Source organism: Python bivittatus, unplaced genomic scaffold (genome assembly GCF_059951505.1).
Source record: "Python bivittatus isolate LINGU-HERP-01145 unplaced genomic scaffold, Pbiv_v1 ctg000480_np1212, whole genome shotgun sequence".
NCBI classification, from domain to species: Eukaryota; Metazoa; Chordata; class Lepidosauria; order Squamata; family Pythonidae; genus Python; species Python bivittatus.
This window is the reverse complement of record NW_028277075.1, coordinates 74,598,169-74,615,899: the sequence shown is the minus strand read 5'-3', so window position 1 is coordinate 74,615,899 and position 17,731 is coordinate 74,598,169. Positions and strand designations below refer to the sequence as shown.

At 41.7% G+C, this 17,731-nt stretch overlaps 1 protein-coding gene across 8 annotated transcripts in view; it reads right to left on the bottom strand.

Moving 5' to 3' along the window:
- OBSL1 (obscurin like cytoskeletal adaptor 1) overlaps positions 1-17,731 on the bottom strand; it is a 61,665-nt gene that overhangs the window by 12,253 nt on the left and 31,681 nt on the right. For 5 of the 8 annotated variants that reach the window (XM_088146334.1, XM_088146333.1, XM_025171466.2 and 2 more), the window contains 8 exons: positions 17,383-17,658; positions 14,686-14,961; positions 10,392-10,667; positions 8,892-9,167; positions 6,221-6,496; positions 2,951-3,226; positions 1,151-1,417; positions 391-660 (listed from right to left, as the gene is read on the bottom strand). In XM_088146334.1, coding sequence (XP_088002460.1) covers positions 391-660; positions 1,151-1,417; positions 2,951-3,226; positions 6,221-6,496; positions 8,892-9,167; positions 10,392-10,667; positions 14,686-14,961; positions 17,383-17,658 — 2,193 coding nt within the window. The remainder of the gene's footprint in view (positions 1-390; positions 661-1,150; positions 1,418-2,950; positions 3,227-6,220; positions 6,497-8,891; positions 9,168-10,391; positions 10,668-14,685; positions 14,962-17,382; positions 17,659-17,731) is intronic. The other 3 variants (XM_007435703.3, XM_007435702.3, XM_025171467.2) reach the window with 3 other exon arrangements.

Genomic DNA, 17,731 nt, shown 5'->3' with positions numbered 1-17,731 from the left:
AGAAGCCCGAGAACCCTAGCTTTTATTTTTCAAAAGTACAAGTTCAGAACCTGCAGGGCTATAAAGTTTTGAAAATTCGACATGCTGTGCCTAGACAGATCTTCAAAGAGGAAGGGTAGTCAAAGTAGAATTTCCAAAAGAGATTCTATTATATTCCCTATGTGACTAGGGAAGCAGCATAAATTATGTAAAATAAGTAAGTAGAGACCATTATTTTGAGCAAAGAATTTACATTTTCTTAGCGTGGAACTGGGGAGACAAGCAAGGACGCAGCCCTAGCATTAGCTGATTACCCCCTTGAAACTCTGCCTATTACTAACACACAGTAATTCTGCCCAAGTATCTGCATTTATCAAAAAGCAACACACCTAGTGTTGCCTTTCCTCTTACCTTGCACACTGAGTCTGGCTGAACTCAACAGACCTTCCGCATGGACAGTGACTATGCCAGTGTCACTCAAGCGACATTGTCGTATGGTGAGGGTATGGCAGAGCCCATTCTTGGTTATAGTCAACCGCTCATTAGGCACTACATCTTGTCCATTCAGCTGCCAATTCAAACTCACATCATCTGGACATACCACTGCTTTGAAGGTGGCATCATCCCCTTCCAGCACCGTTAAATTGTGCAGCTCAGAGATTATCTCCACCAACCTAGGGACTGAGAAAAAGGTGCCATGTAGGTTTAGAACCAATCCAATACGAGACCCCAAAGCCCACCTAACATAGTATCTCCATGAGATTCATCTCTTAGGACCTACACACTTGTCTCTTTGTAGTCAAGCTTAGCTTTATTGCCGTTCATTCCCTCTATATTTTATCTCATTCATTGATTTATGCAGATTTATGGACATCAGTTCTACTGTATAGCAATGTGCAGAGAATTATAGAATTATACTGCTGCATGGAGGGGTATGAACATGGTATTATGAACAAGAAACATAGCTAAATGACTTAAACAATTTCCTAAGACTGTGTTCTTCCTTAATTTGATGTCATTGGGATGTGTTCAAACAACTTCAGTCCCCTTTAATCAGTGGGGCCAAACGGTGGTTTACATTAACTGGAAGTTGTACCTAAAGATACTAGAAATTGAAACTAGACCTTTTCCATGCAAGGCATCTGCTCTCCAACTTCTCCAAAGGACTCACTTTGGACTGTGAGAATAGCCAAAGTACGGTCATCTTTACTTTCGCATGAATATTCGCCAGCATCTTCAGGCCTCACGTTGCTGAGTGTCAAGGAACGCTCTCGCCCCTCTGCTCGGATCTCCAGGTGTGTGTTGGGCTCCAGCTCCTGCCGATCTTTCAGCCAAGTTACATCTCCCTTGGTTTTGCACAGTTCACACCAGAACAACACTGTGTCACCCTGCAGCGCTGTCACATCTGAGAGACCCCGAACAAACTTCACCAGCAGTTCTGAGGTGTGTAAAGAACAGTATGGTTATGATGATCAAATCTTGGCAACTGGTAGAACTCATGCCAAATTGTAGGAGGTTTAGAACAGACTGGAAATCTTCAGAGCGTCCCAAATATGCCACAACTCACAGCTTTTGCAGACTTTCAAATTCCTAGTTTGCTCTCTTTCTGAACTTCTAGACCTCATGACTACAGTTTACTCTGGCTGAAAAATATCTAGGAAAGGCTTCTACAAAAAGGAGAAGGACAGTCCCTTCTGTCCCTTCTCAAGCTCAGTTATCCTTACCTATGAATGGCTCTAAAGATTATGGCTATAATCCTCGCAAGCTTGGGCCTGTTTATTTTGCCTGGCACAAGGAAGTTTCAGGAAAGAGGATTTCACTCCTTCTGTACCTTGGGATCTTTTTAACTGGAGATGACAACAAATATGCCTGAGACTTTCTGCATGTGCAGAAGCTACTCGGTGACTAAGTTGCAGCCACTCCAGAGTCAGGTTAACTGCATCAATCGTATATGAAAATCCAAAATTATTGGTCAAAATATGTGCACCTAGAAGAGAACTTTGAACATTGCTGTGTATCACTGAATAGAAACTACCTTACTGAATCAAATGGGTTCATTTCACCCTGCATTACATTTTCAACAGCGATCAGACAGACGCCTCTGAAGCCTCCCAGTAGGCTATAAAAGCTGTCCCACTGCTTGACCACAAGCATATGCTAATCAGGAATATATTGCCTCTACACACTGAGAGTCCATTTAGCTCTCATAGCTAATAACCACCAATAGTTCCCTTGTTGAAAAAAACAGGCTACTTCTTTTTCAAACAACCAAACGTTTTTATAGCAAGAACTACTGAAGGGATAATAGGAAACTCTCCCCTCCTCCCAACTGCTTGAGCAACACATTGGGAAATTATCTTTAAAGTTTCCACACTGCAGACAAAGGTTTACTGCCCAGTTTGTTTGCTGCATGATCACAAGGCTCCCTCTTGCAAAGAAAGCTAGTCAGTCTGTAGAAGATCTAGAGTCTCCTTAGTCAATCAAGCTAAAGAGACAGAAGGTCCAGCTGGGATATACAGAATCCTTAGAGAGACAGGTTCTTTTTGTGATTGTGTTGTTGGGAAAATTTCAACTAGTATGGCTTAGCCCATGGCTGAATGCTCTACCAAAGGTCCCCCGTCTGTCAAAATACTTGTTTTAATATAACAGAAAAACTCATTCCATTTTGACCCTAGTCATCCTTCCTGAGCAGGCTGTATTTTATTTATTTAGTGATCCCATAAGATAAAGATGCACAACCTGATGCCCTAAACATTGGACGTGGCCTCTGGAGGCCTCCCAAACTGATAACCAAGAGGAAAAATTAAATTGAGTACAGTTTTTGTCTGGATCCCATCTCCTACTTTGTGGAGCACAACCTCTGGCACACTACCCAAGACCAAGTAGGAGCCCCCTGCTGTGGGCCCATATCTGATTGCCTCTTGAATTGCCTGGGCTGCCATACTGAACAGCTTCTGCACAGAACTCTTACCTTTCACGCTAAGCTCAAAATGCAGCTGGTCATGAGAAGAATGGCATATGTACTCTCCGGCATCAGCTTTGCCTACATTACTCAGCAAGAGGCTGTGGACCCGTCCTTCTCTGCGCAGCTGGCAGTGCTCCCCTGCCACAAGGTTCCCTCGGGGTCCTTCCCAGCTTACCACAGATGACTCCTTGGAGACAATGGCTGAGAGCACTGCACTGCCCCCCTCCAGCACCAGCACCTTCTCTGGATGCTCTGATTTTGGCACAAACAGCACTGGGGCCTCTAGAAGAAGAAAAGGAGCAGAGAGAGGAGCACTTGAAGAAAGCAAGGAACACTCAACTACATCTCTAATCCACTTCCATCATTGTGACCATTGAAGCTGCTACTCTAACTAGCCTCTCTCTACTCCCTCTCAGCAGATGTTGCTTGGGTATCATCAAAACTCTCCCTTAGAGAATGGAGCTGGAGAAACTGGTTATTTATTTGCAACTGTGGTTCATAGGAATATTCCAGAACTTAGAGATTCTGGGGGATTCACCCCACTCTGCATACCATACATACTCATAGAAGTTACTCTTGCTAATCTCTTGTTTTTGAGATCAACATAGCAATCCTCAAAACAGACAGGTGTTATATATGCCATCAGCACTGAATGGGGATGGGTAGCATAAATTCACATATGACCACTAAAAAAAAAACACAATTAAAAGTGAATAATTAGCTCTTCATCATGGTCTCTATGACTAACACACATGGGTCATTACTTAGCTTTATTAACTGAAGGAGGTAGCAGTTCACAGAAGAAAGCTCTCTCACATCTCCAGGACTGAAGATCAAGCAAGTTGAGTTGAATAAAGGCAGACAGCTGTTCCCAAATGTTTCTTCAGTACAGTGTGGGCAAGAAAATGTGATTAAGAAAAGCTGCAGTGGCTGCTGTTGCCCTCCTTGAGTATCCCCAGTTGGCAAGTAGGCACTGATACTTAACTAAACCATAACTTATGACAGCCATAACTCATTTGGAAAATTTCTGAGTCAGTAAACCTAAACTCTTCTGAGCCTCTGAAAACACACAAATGGGTGCTGGTTTCTCCAGAAAGCAGTCAGTTGATACAAATAAAAAGCAACCATTCTGTAGATATCCAAAGCATGCATAAATCGTTCATCAGCATCAAAGAGTTTGGCGGGGGGGGGGAGTTGCATATGTCTTGATTTAAGCAGGAGGACTTCAGCAGGAAGGAAGGAAATATCAAAATGCAAATCTAACTTGTTCTCTGCCTCAGTGCATATTGTACATAAGGGATTCACCTAGTTCATCTGCCTGGAGTCACAGCTACTATGAATGTAGGGTTTCACTGCAAAAGTGGCCATCAGTTCAAATGGCTTCAGCAGTAGCACCATCAGGATCAGTGACATGCTCCATGTTGATACCAGCAGAGATAAAAGCAAGTACAGCTAAAGCAAGTATTTCATGAAACATTTATTTAACAAATGGATATAAAACCAGAAAAAAGTCCATAACCAGTAGTTGACTAGCTATAAGGTATACCCCTAACACCACTAAAGCTAATCCGCTACATGGAAAGCCAGTATATGGTGAGTATCACAAGCATTATATACTGAATAATTTGATAGGACACACAGCTATATTCTCTGAATGTCTGCCTCTCTAGGGTAGAGTGCAAATATCAGAGTTGCAATGGATGCAAGTGGGTGAACAAGGTGACAAAAGTAGCTGTTGCTATATGTCCAAGCAATTGAAGGATTGTGCAAGTATGCATCTTGCATGTGGGAGTGAAAGTGTCTGTGAGGCACTGGCAGGAATGTGTGCTTGCCAATGGGAGAAAGATTCTGTCTTTTCTTGATTCTAGAACTGCCCCAATGAACTGCATCACCTAGGAAGAGATGAAATGGACTTTCTTGGTCTGAAGTCTATAGCTAGTCAAGAATATATTGTACATTTCAAGTAAATATCCCATAGGATGCTCCAACAATAAATCAACTGTCCAAGTATGGATAGGCAATAGTGTGCAAGTGAAAATTTGTCACCATTATGGCCATATTTTTTGAAAAAAAAATTGGGAGGCCATGGCTGTTAGGATGAAGAAACTCAAAACTGATCATCCAAGCCATTTGTGATAAAACAGAGATTTTGATAGTGGTAAATGATGACAGAGATACATAATAAATAAATCTTTATGCAAGAAGGACAAAAGGGTAGAGAGTATAATCAGAATCAAAAAAGATGGAGGAAAGATGGTCATGCAAATCCTGTATGGGACAGCTCAGAGTCCAGAGTCTTCCCCAGCATCAGAGACAACAATATCATGCCCCAAGTCAATTGTGAATGATTTTTCTGAGGCTGCCTTAGACATGTTGGTTGTTGCCTAAGATATAATTAGACTGAGAGACAGACCACATTGTCTTCAAGGTAAATGCATTAATTGGTCCTGAATCAGCAGATTTCATTACCTGTTCCTGAAAGGTTGTTCTTCAGTGAGAAGAGTAGCTTAAAAAAGGATATTATATAAAGGTCTGGAAACATTAACAGACATCCACAACATGTTCCTCTCCTGGCACAACAGGCAGAGATCACAACCATGAGAGAAGGTAAGCTTGGCAACATTGGCAATTATAGAAAGAGGGCTTTGAGGCTATGCAGACCAAGAATACCACAGAATCTCTTGTCTCCATAAATCATACTAATAGATTTCAGTGAAACAAGAAATACTGTAAGCAGATGAGCACCAGACAAATTAAAACCAAGTAACAATAGAAACACATTTAAAGGGAAAGGCAAATATCCTGGAGAAGCAAACCAATGTACTACTCCTGTGGCAGTTGAAAAAACCTGAGGATATTAGCAGGACCTCAGCCTATGAGCATATCTAGTATGCAGAGGAGGATGAACCTTCAAGAAAAAGCCTCTGGGTTCTGTGCAGGCAAAGAACCTCATATGTGTGAATCTCAGAAATGGCAATATTTGAGAAATGGTCAAATCTGTTTCAGCCCCATCATTCCTCCCTGTCCACACCCCAAGGGTCATCCTATGATTCATAGCACAGTCAGACTCATAGTCCTCTTATCACAGTACCTCCTGCATCCCTTCCCCTTTTCTAAGGCCTCTCACTCCATTCCATGAGCTCCACGACCCCTTGTCCCATATATGACCTAGAACAGGGTTGTCATACAGTGACCTTAGTCTTCCAGGGATGGAAGAAGGATGGAAGGTTTCTGACACCAGAACAGCTGGCTTGAAATCAAGACTGGTACCCTTACCTTGTACATTTATTGTGTAATGCACTTCATCATCTCCAGTATTGCAGCTAAACGTGCCACGATCACATGGCTCAGATTGTTGGATGGTTAAGCTGTGTAACAGCCCCTCACTGCTCATAATCATTCGTGGCCCGGGACAAAGTGGCTGCATGTTCTTGAGCCACTGGACACAAGCCTTCTCTTGAGAAAGTTGGGCAACCAGTGTCACATTCACTCCTTCCTGGACTTCAATAGGCTCCCGGGCATCATCCTTATTCACAATGCATACAGGGGGTGCTAAGAGAAAGAGAGTTCCCTGAAATCAAAGCTGGATATGTTTCCTGTCCTATGACAGCAAAAGTAGTCAGGGACACAGAAGATGTGGGCTACCACTGAAGTACAATACGTTATAAATGTTTCTGAAACTGTGAAAAGAGGACTATATGAACTACAACTACATCTTTTCTGCTTGGATACTTATTTTATTATATCTTTCTCCAAGAGAATTGAAATCACCTTAACATTAATTCAGCATATCCAGGCAGCAGCAGCATCAATGTGAGTTCCTTCTATTAATTATTGTTATATGCTAAAAATAAATAATAACTAGACAACACTGTGACTTGTTGGGTCATCCTTTGAGAGTAAGGTAGTGTAGTCTGATGTGACCAGAATGAACATTACATTTTAGTCTGACCATATTTTTTTTTACCCCAATGCTGGACAGTCCCATGATCATCTAAGAAGAGTATATATCATAAACAGAAAAATAATTGTAGTGGCAAATGCACATCAATAATAAGTCAATATTTACTTACCTAAACAGATAAACAGAATGACCACGGGAGGGCAAAAAAGCAATGGGAGTGGGAGCAACTTCCAACTTCCTGCCGGCTTCCCCGTTGACTTTGCTTGTGGGAAGCTGGCAGGGAGCATCAGAAAACACGATCACTTGACCGTGGGGATGCTGCAATGGCCACCACTTTGCAAATAAAACTGATCTGAATATCGTGCAAATTTCAATTCCGCAGGAGTAATGGGCCCTGGATATTTTACACGTTAAGTTGGAGGATTTTGAGTACCTTGATTCAAAAACTGTTGCGATATAATGCTAATTTGAGAGTACAAACAGACAAACAAACACAATGAGAGTTTTAATATATTTTATATATACACACACACACACATATACACACACACAAACACACATACATACGTATATATATAATTTATTTTAATGGTATGTAATAATATTAGGTGGAGAGGGGAGGGGGAGGGAGAGGGGGAGGAGGAGGAGAACTGGAAATATGGAATACAATTTAGATTTTCTGTCTCTTTTTAGGACCTCTTCATATTACTCTGGGGAAACTGAGTAAAAATCCATTACCAGTGGCAGGATACCACCGCTGCTCTTTGTTCTTCTGCATAACCTTCAGAAACAAATAGCTTTTAATTAAATATAATTTACAGGGTAAATTAAATTGTTAATATCCACAATGCTCTGGATAATGTTGTTGATGTATGTGATTTATCTTGCCTCCTCCACAGAAGGATGCTGTAGAAATGGAGCTGAACTTTTGCCTCAAAATTCATTGCTATTCTAGAAATGTTCCAGTGTCCTCATTTCCCCAAAGGGCCCAGGATCTAGTCCTAGATGCTGAAAGATGCTGCTTTTCTATGCTGCCACCTCATCTTTTGGCAAGGTCTGATGAGCTATTTTCTGCTTCTCCTCAAAGCATCTGTCTTGGTGCTTCCCCCACAGTTTCTTTCAAAGTCTGTAGTCAGTAATATATGTATTGCTTTCAGTCAGGAGAGGAATTACAGGCAAAGAATATAGAAGTCTTGGTAACCTAAGAGTCTGACCAAGTTACAATCAGCTGAGCGCAGGCATGTTCCCTTCATTTGTTTTATGTCCTATCCCACTGCTGGACCTGAAAATGGGAAGAGGTCCAAGACTCAATTTCCAAAAAAGTTCAGAAACATTGGATCTGGCAACTACTGAGATAGAATCATTTTTTCACCAGAACATGGGTGTCTGTGATGGGGGCAAGGCAAGGGGGGTGCAAATGATTGCATGCGTGTGATGACATAATCACACAAATGTTAATCCTAGTGAAGTACACTACTGTGGAAGGCTAGCTCCAAGCCCTCTTAAGGTCATTCAGGCAACTAGGCAGCTTCTCACCACATCATCACTAATGCCATTGCTGAAGCAGCAGAAATCATGCTTATAGCCAGGCTTGTGTCAGAAGATGGAAAACACAACCTTAACATCAGATCAGCTAAATATGGCATTAGGCAGCTTAGCTCTGGGCTGGAGATGAGACAAGGCAGCATCATGAGGACATGTCTTTATAAAGAAAAATTGCCAAGCCATCTTTGAGCCATAGTTTAGGGGACACATGGATAAGTACTTTGTCAGTCATCTGTATTACAGCCATCAGATAGCTATTATTGCCTACTACAGTTGACAGGGTTGAGGATGAAAGATAACGGCTTCTCTGTGATACTTCATAAATTCTGAGCTGAGACGGATATGGAACCAATAACTTCTTGCTGAACATCTCAGACGCAACCATTACTCTACACCAGCTTCTCCCCCATAAGCTACAATTTGTTCTGCCCCTTCTGTGCTTCCTCCTTTCAACCCTTTCCCAAGTGTGTCATTTTTTCCCCTTCGATTCAGTCTCACCTGCTACTTCTATTGTGGTCACCCTCTGGTCTGTGCCTGCGTCACACACGTAAGAGCCTGAATCCCCTGGTCTGACACTCAGGACAGTGAGTTGTCGGCGCCTACCACTGGCTTCTGTGAGGATGCGCTTGCCAGCTACTAGCTCCTCGCCATTCCGGAGCCATCGCACAGCAGCCGTAGGTGAAGATGTATCACAAGCCAAGATTAGATCTTCTCCAGTTGCCAAGGAGCGATGCTCTGGCATCTCTGTATCTCCCACGATGGAGATGGGAGGCTCTTGGAAACCAAGAAAAAGAAAACACTGTCATAAAACAGGGCCCAGACGGGGTTTGATGGGCCTCTTGTCAGTCTTCAGAAAATATCAGTGTACTGTAACTGACCCAGACAAACAGAATTGCTCCTGAAAGTCACTTACGGTACTCCAGGAACTAAAAATATGTAGCTGCCTGTCTCACTTCCCCACTCAGGCCAAACCCAAGATTTAGCATTAGAGTCTTTTAAATGGGCAGGCCCCCAAAAGCTCCATGGCAACAAAACCTTCCCCTCGATGTCACTTGAGAGCAAAGGAGAGGACAACAAACATCTCTAATGCTGGAGGCAATATTGCCATCATGGCAAGGAAGCATCTACAACCATGTCCTATATAAACAGTGTTACTTCTCCCCACAACAAGCAAAAGTGGAAGACATTATATTAAATAAGCAAAGTGTTGTGTAGCTACTGCACTTGATGTACCTCAATAATACACAGCATTTCTTGATGCTAAATTTTGATCTTATTTTTTTAAAGAACCAGCTCTCTACAGCCTAGTAATTATTGATATAATTACTTGATATTGATATATAATTAATTGATATTGATATAATTGCTAATAATTATATTAGTAATCTGAATATCAACAGAAACAAAGCTCATCTGCTCAGACCGATAAAGCTATGTTTTATTAGTGGGATTTCAGATAGGTGTTGGAAATGCAACTCAGTAAAGATTAATTATCGTTTAAGAGTCTTTTTAGATTGAAGTGGTATATACAACCTATAAATAAATAAATAAATAAATAAATGTACAGTGGTGGTTCTGAGAAGATATTAAATCATATTGGCATTAAGTAGCCAAAAGCTAATGCCAATGTACATATACAGTGCATATATGTTGTGGAATGTGCATTTTCCTGTTTATGAATAGTGAGGATCCCTCTAAGACTCTATTCACAAAACAGCAGGCACAACTATCACTGCCAGAAACAAGAGACAAAGCTACTGACTGTGAATAAGCTGACCTTTTTCAAATGTAAGTAGCAGAACAAGTTTGTACTGAATCCTTTATTTCCTGTACTGAATATGAATTACCGAAATAGTATTGAACTAATCTGGAAGCTGGAACATAATGCTCTTTCCGTGTTATTCTTGATATTCTTGCCTTATAAAGTTGTATTTTTTTATAAAAAGAAATTGTCCATGAGTGGTCTTCCCCTCCATCCCCCCCACACTCAGACATTACCTTCAACCATGACATAGAAGATGAGGCTGTCATCACCACTGTCACACAGATACTCCCCAGCATCACAGATTTCCACTGATGAAATCACCAGTGAATGTCGTGTTCCATCCTGTTCTAGCCATGCACGTTCTGTGTCCTGCAGTTTTTCCCCATCCTTGTACCACTTCACCTCTCCTTTGGGGCAAGACAGTGTTACAGACAGCACCAGGTCTTCAGAAACCAAGCAATGGTGGTGAGTTTGCAGCTCATCTCGCCCCACTATCTGAACTGGAGGATCTGCCAGTACAAACAAATGTTAGTTAACTTTCTGTACCTGTTCTAATTTTAATGGCTGTCTTAATGAGGGGAACACTATTGTGATTAACCTAATAACAATATCCTATCTTAATCCTCTCTTGTTTTACATAAAAAGTCTCCTAAGTGGTGCACAATTTGAGAGAAATTGGAATGATGTGATGAGCTTATCCCAAGAATCTAGTCTCCAAGGGGAATCCACACTTAAGACTCATAGCTGAAGGTAAACTTGACCTTGACCTGAGAGAACATGCTGCTTGGAGAACCAAATTTCTCCTATTATACCCTTCCATCGTGTTAGATTACATTTCTCACCATCCTCAGCTAGTTTTAGAACCAGCCCTCATTTTCCAGAGAAGCACTAAGAGGCTTCTTGAGCTTGGGAAGAAATATAATAATGATTAGTCAATGTTTTCTAACAAGACTATGTCAATCATAAGATTGGCCTTTTGAATCAACAGGCATGCAGACAGTCACAGGAGTTTAAAACATGCTGAAGTCAATTGGATACCCCAGACACAAAAGAAACAAAGGATGTTATCATTTTCATTTGTAAAGCTTCAGTAATTTGGGACCACTCTCCCCTGGTTTTGTAGCATCCCATCATTGTTCATACAGAAAAGATAGCAGGGGAAAGGTATCTGTAAGACAAACAAGCATCCTATCCCTGTAGCTTTTATTTTCCCATTACAAATCCAACTGAAGAGCTCTTTAAATTGCATATCCTCCTTTTACTAGATGCTCCCTAGTAGTTTCCCATACAAAGGTTCTCTTAGACTTTCAGCAGGTCTGCAACATGAGGCACCCTGGAACATTCACTGGTCCCATGCGAGCAAAATGCCGGAGGATGCTCTGTCCCCTGAGTTTGCACGTTTCCTTTGTTGCCTTGCCTTTTGTACAAATGCCTCTTCTATCAGAGAAGAGGCCCTTAAGCCCCAAATCCCCATAACAAATGTGTATCAAAGCATGCCTTTTCCCCAAGACTAACACGTTATAGAAGCTTTCCCTGTTTAAGGTGGTGTATTAAGGAAGGCAGCCTTTGAGAGTGCTGTATCTATTTCCTACCTCCTCTCAAACAACAAAAAACAAAATCAGAACCAAACAACAAGGATCCTGTCTCCTGGCCGCCATCACCGCTGTGTACACTGAATACCCTTCGGCTGCCAAGGCTGCCACAAAGCCAGCTCCACCTAGTGGGCAAAAAACCCACAGCAGCTCACTTATGGCTTTTATTGCACACCCACTGGGGTTAAACTCATTCAGCTTCTGTAGCAGCTAATCTCTTTCCTCCAACAGGGAATTAAGTCCCGTCCCCTCCCCAGGTTTGTGCTCAAAACATACTTGAAAAATATATTGCAGATTTTTTTCTCCTGTCCTCAATTACCCAGCTAGGACATTCTTACACGTGGCTGGTATGACGGATAAAGTTCCAACTTGGCCAAAGCAGCAGTGGCCGTTCTCTTGCAACGAGTATCACTTTCCTACAGTACTTCCCATTACACTTCTTATTTGCTAGCAACTGTGTCTCTTCAAAGTGATGTATGGAAATGTAGCAGATTGATCCCAGATGTTTTGCTGCCGAAAGAAGAACATTGCTCATGCCAGCCTCTCAAATCAAGGTGTGTAAGAACCAAGCTGGTCAAGTGATTCTGGCACTGTGTCCAAGAATCCAAGCTATTGCAACAGTGACCGAATGAGTAACTTAGGACTGGCTGTCCTTTCATGACAACTAAAATGCATTGCTTAAGGCAACCTCCTTATTTTGCCTAATTGTGGGGCAGGCCCTGACCTACAAAAGATTTTTGACACCAAAAGCTACATTCTGAGGAAACACAAACCCTGAATCAATGCCATTCATACCCCAGTTTAAGAATGCAGAAGCATTTATCAAAGATCTCCATTTTTAAAAAGCAGAGCAACCATTCTATTAATAATACTTTCTCTAAGTGAAACAGCACACAGGGGAAGGAATCCAATTTTCTGTCTCAAGAAAGCTCAGGCATGCTCAAGTAAATGAAATAGCCTGAAAATGAATTCATTGTACCCAGCCACCTCCTTGGGTATTCCAGCTGCCGCTTTAGAAGGAAAGCTTTAGTCAAAGATTCCTCAGAAGCAGCAAATGATCGGATGGCCAGTTGGGGGGAAAACTTCAGTTGTGTGACATTGTGTAGGAACGTAGCAATTTGAGATATCAGAGAGGTAACTTTTAATCAGAAGGGAGACTGGACCACGTGTAACTACACTACCCTCAGAGCTTCAAGAAAGTTTATCAAACTAAGAATTAAATTTCAAAGGAATGGCCAAAAAAGCTCAGTACTTTAACAGATAAAGCACTTCTTACCACTTGCATCTACCAGACAAAGTTCAACTAAGCATTAAACACAGAGAGATTCTGTTTGTACCATAAAAAGCCTACAAGAATCCTAAAACCAGAATTTGCAAGTTAATGAGATGTATTTTGCAGGAACACCAACAGATCTGAGCTGACAAGTAGAAGATGGGTTAAATTTCCTCCTATCCTCAAATATAGGCCATGGGAAAGTTCAGATTCCTTCCATCTGCCACACTTTGGCTAAGGACCTTGGAAACTTTTTATCTGGTCCAACCACATTTTTATAAGCTGTGCATTTCTGAAAACATAAAACACTTCCAGATGCTGATTTTTCCTTGCTCCTTGGGCCCCAACCCCCCCCCCCTTAGTAGCACCACATTGTCCACAAACCAGCATTGATGCAATGCAAATTTCTAAAACCTCCAGATCCTCACCACTTTTGGATAACCCATTTGCATTCTCTTTCTCCCTCACTTCAGAGACAGATAAAATTAATTTTCCAACAAGTTCATCCTCTGTTTCTGGCCATTAAAGAGGCTGCCTTTAACATTTCCCAGCTCCTAGCCAATATTTCATTCAGCCTAGCTGGGGAAAAGCCCTTAAATGCAATTCTGCTGAGATGCCACACTCTAACAGAGTTTGCTGCCATATACATTCTCAGTTTGCAAGGTTTGCTAGAATGTTACCTCATCTGCCACATGAGTTTGGTACTATGGTGTGCAGAAAAAGGCAAGGGTTGCTTGTTAATTCTCAGAAGAATGGATTGAAAACTCTGGGGATAGTCTGCTCAGTGATTAGACAATTTGAAACAAAAAGATGAGCAGCGATTGACTAGTGTTCATCCCTGAGTATTACTATTACTACTACAATTATTACAGAAGAACTATTAAATACATTATGGCTTTAACAATCTCAAAGTCTCTCTCTCAATCAGGCCATTTCTCCCTCTCTGTTGATAGGATTGTCTATGAGAAAAGCCCCAGTTATTTTCAGTCTATGCTACACTTACAAGCTTGCAAACATACTGTAGCCAATGATTGTAAGAAAATGTACTCATTGTCCACAGTCAATGAACAATGAGCACATAAATGTAGTGGGAACACTGAGATAACACACGGAGAAAACTTAAACAGAATACTTTTAGGCCAGCAGAATAGCCAATAATCCACTCCAGGCTAACAGAAGTCAATATGTAGGGCAACTGAAATGCCTGCAGCAAGATGGTTTTGACTCATTGATAGTGTTCATACCAGTCCTCAAATACAGTCTGTCACCAAACTTGTTCAAGGCCAAACAATTGCAGACCTAGAAATGTTAACCTGCTTGGACAGTTGGGCGTAAGAGGTTGCACTTTCTGGCTTTCTTGCATTATCAAAGTATACTTTCTTTGAATTAGGAGATAAATTATACTTATGTCCAATGTACCAACTCTAGGGATCGGATAGCCCTGGCCTTTCAGAAGCTCTGGGGTGATTTTGCTCAAGCTTTGTATGGTGATGCTTTGGACTATCTACTCAGAGAAAAAAGAAGCTAAGGTCTGACACAGAGTAGTATATCTAAATGATTCAACCAATGTTAGACAAATTCTCCCAACAACCCCCCACCCCCAATAGTAGGTTCTCAGCTCCTTTTCCTAGCACTACCAGCTTCCCTGAACGCTGCACTCACCAGACACCTGGACGGTGAAGGTCATGGTATCGTCAACAGCGTTGCAGATGTATTTCCCAGAATGCTCTGGGCCAGCTGCAGGGATGGCCAAACACCGCCGGGCACCCTCTTCCTCCAGGATAAGGCCGCTGTTGGCCTCTATTGGGACACCGTCCTTAACCCAGCGGACAGGCGCATTCCCATGGGAGAGCACACAGGCCAGAGTCACTGTATCCCCCGTTGAGGCCTTCAGGACAGAGGGAGTCCTGCGCGGCTGCACGATCTTCACAGGGGGCTCTGGAAGGAGAGGGCAGGTAGCCCAGGTTTGAAGAGGCCACAGGCAACATTGCTGTTGCTGGGCAAAACTGCAAACGTTTATGGGTGAGAGAATACCTTTGCAACAAGAAAACCTTGTATCTTGGGGAGAGAGAGGGGAAGCCTTGGAGATACTTGGGATCCATCTTTTCAGTAGATACATTATGATAAATCCCTTTTCCATTTTGCCCTCAGGTTGAAGGATAAGAGATGCTCTTCCTGCCTTTCAGAAAAACACTCAGAAAATTTATCCTCTGTTCCACCTAAAGAAGTGCTTCAAGAACTCCTCTCTATCTTGATATTTTTCTCTATAGAGAGGAAATCAGCAAGATGTGGATTTCAGAAGGGAAAGGGGAAGGGAATTTGTTAAAGTTCGTCTTTTCTGCTGCCGCTAGTTGCAGCTTCTTTGTTTGTGTGCTTCTTTGTGTATATTTATATATGAAATATCCTATGTATCCTCTGTAAAAAGTAAAGATGCCCTCAAGTTGAAATATCTCCTCTTCCAAGATACGTTTTATTCCCAGCTCTAGCCAGTCGTTTTGGTATTTCATGGTGGTCACCCATCCAAATACAACCTTACTTAGCTTTAGAGGAGATCAGCCAAGATCAGCAAGGTGCTGCGACCTACTGACATGGGTAGTTTGGCTCAATTTCCCAAGGTGTAGGTTATCATTGTCTTTGCTAGTAATAATTAAAATCCCATTTTAAAGAGCTGCTATAGCTTAAAGCAATATTTTGCAACATTTTTCCCACAGCTCCATTAATAAACCCAGGTATGATATTAGCCATTTATGCTGCATCCTCACACTGGCAGCTTAGGCACAACCATTTTTCTCTGAGCTGCATACTCATTCTATAGGTGTTGCCCCTCCTATATAATGGTCAGGATAAAGGTGTGATAAATACCACTGTAGGGATGCCCTTATGCAAAATGTTGCTGTTTCACCAAGCATCTTGAAGATTCTGCATTTACTATTACTTTGGGCAGGTGTTCCGCAAAGTTCTAGCATTTCCAGCACTATGCTTAGTCAAGGCTTCAACAAGCAAAATCTCCTGTATGACATAGCAAACACTGGTGATTCAGTACAGTTTTAAAGACCCTGTAAATTTTAGTCAACGAGGATTCTCAAAGCATAGCTAGCCGAATGGTAGTCCGTTTCAGAGCAAACCAATCCCATTGCAAATATATGCAATGCATGCATACATTTAAGGACAACTTTTTCTGCATTTGCTTTTAACAGGATTTATTTTCACAGCAATTTTACTTATCCGTTTAGGGACAAAAGATTGTAACATTTGATCTCGTCATTATTTTTATTGTTTTAGGCAAAAAGCAAGCAAGGAAGGCATGTGAAGAAATGGGTAAGATTTATGCATGGTGTGGGAAAAGTAGATCAGTCTCTCAGATCCCAGAATCATCCAATGAAACTGAATGGCAGGAAATTCAGAATGACAAAATGAAGCATTCCTTTACACCTGCTTAGTTATGCTATGGAATTATTTCCCATAAAATGCAGTGATGCTTCCTAACTCAGAAGGCTTAATGGGGACTAGCCAAATTCAGGAAGGAAGCTGTTCACTATACCCAGTTTCCAACATCAGAAGCCACAGAATCCGGGCAGTAACCAGTTGCCACTGCTTTCATGTCCTGCTGTGTGGCTCCCCTCGGATATCTGATTGCCCACACTAGAAAACAAATTGCCATCACTTGACACAGATGTAGCCAGCATTATGCTTGTAGCATTTACCCCAAAAACATATTATTATTTATGCAACCAAATAATAAGTTTAGGTTAAGGAGAGAGATGCATTCTTGCTAAAATTTAATAAGGCCTAAATGTCCATAGAGGCCAATTATATAAGTTACCTTCATACTTGGCTCTCCCAGGCGCTGTACATGCCTGATCTCAGTTAATCTTTCCTTCCATTCAATTTTCCTTATTCTCCCCCACCTCCCCATCATGAACTGATAAAAGGCAAGGTTTGGAAATGAGTAGTATAATATTTATCCCATACTTGGTTGCACATTACCATAAAGAATGTAAAAAAACAACAACAACAGAGCAGAGCAGAGCAGAGCAGAGGAAACTCCATGATTTTTGTAACACTAAATTCATTCCTATTATTAATTCAGTTTGCAGAGGTTTTATAGGCATTACATAGGCTGTCAGCAAAATAGCTGTGAAAACACATTCCATATTGGGATAAAAGTAGAAGTACAAGTATAGACCCAGATTCAGGAGTGGCAGGACAGATAGACTGAAAAAGCTGCATTTATAGATTAGTTAAATTAAGGTAGGCTTTTGTGGGATTGATGGTTTTGCAATTTATAGTCTTGCATCAGATTAGGTTTTGGATTATTAATTAATTTGAGAACTGCAGAATCAGGGCTGGAGAGCTCACCTGAAACCATGACATCAAAGGAGACAGACTCATCCTTGGTCTCACAGATATATTCCCCAGCATCTTCAGCACTTGTCCGTAGGATCACCAGGCAACGTTCCGGACCTTCTGCATGAAGCAACAGGTTGTCTGTCTCATCCACCTCCAGGCCATCTTTGAACCAACGTACAGGGGCATCAGGAACGGACACTGTGCAGCTCAACTCCAGGCGGTCGAATGCCCACACCTGTTTCTCCAGTGAACATTCAGTTGGCTGCAAAATCTGCACCAGAGGCTCTGGTAGACAGACATACTGCATGAGTATAGGAGGTCACACTGCTGTGCCTAAGATCAAACCATACATCACATA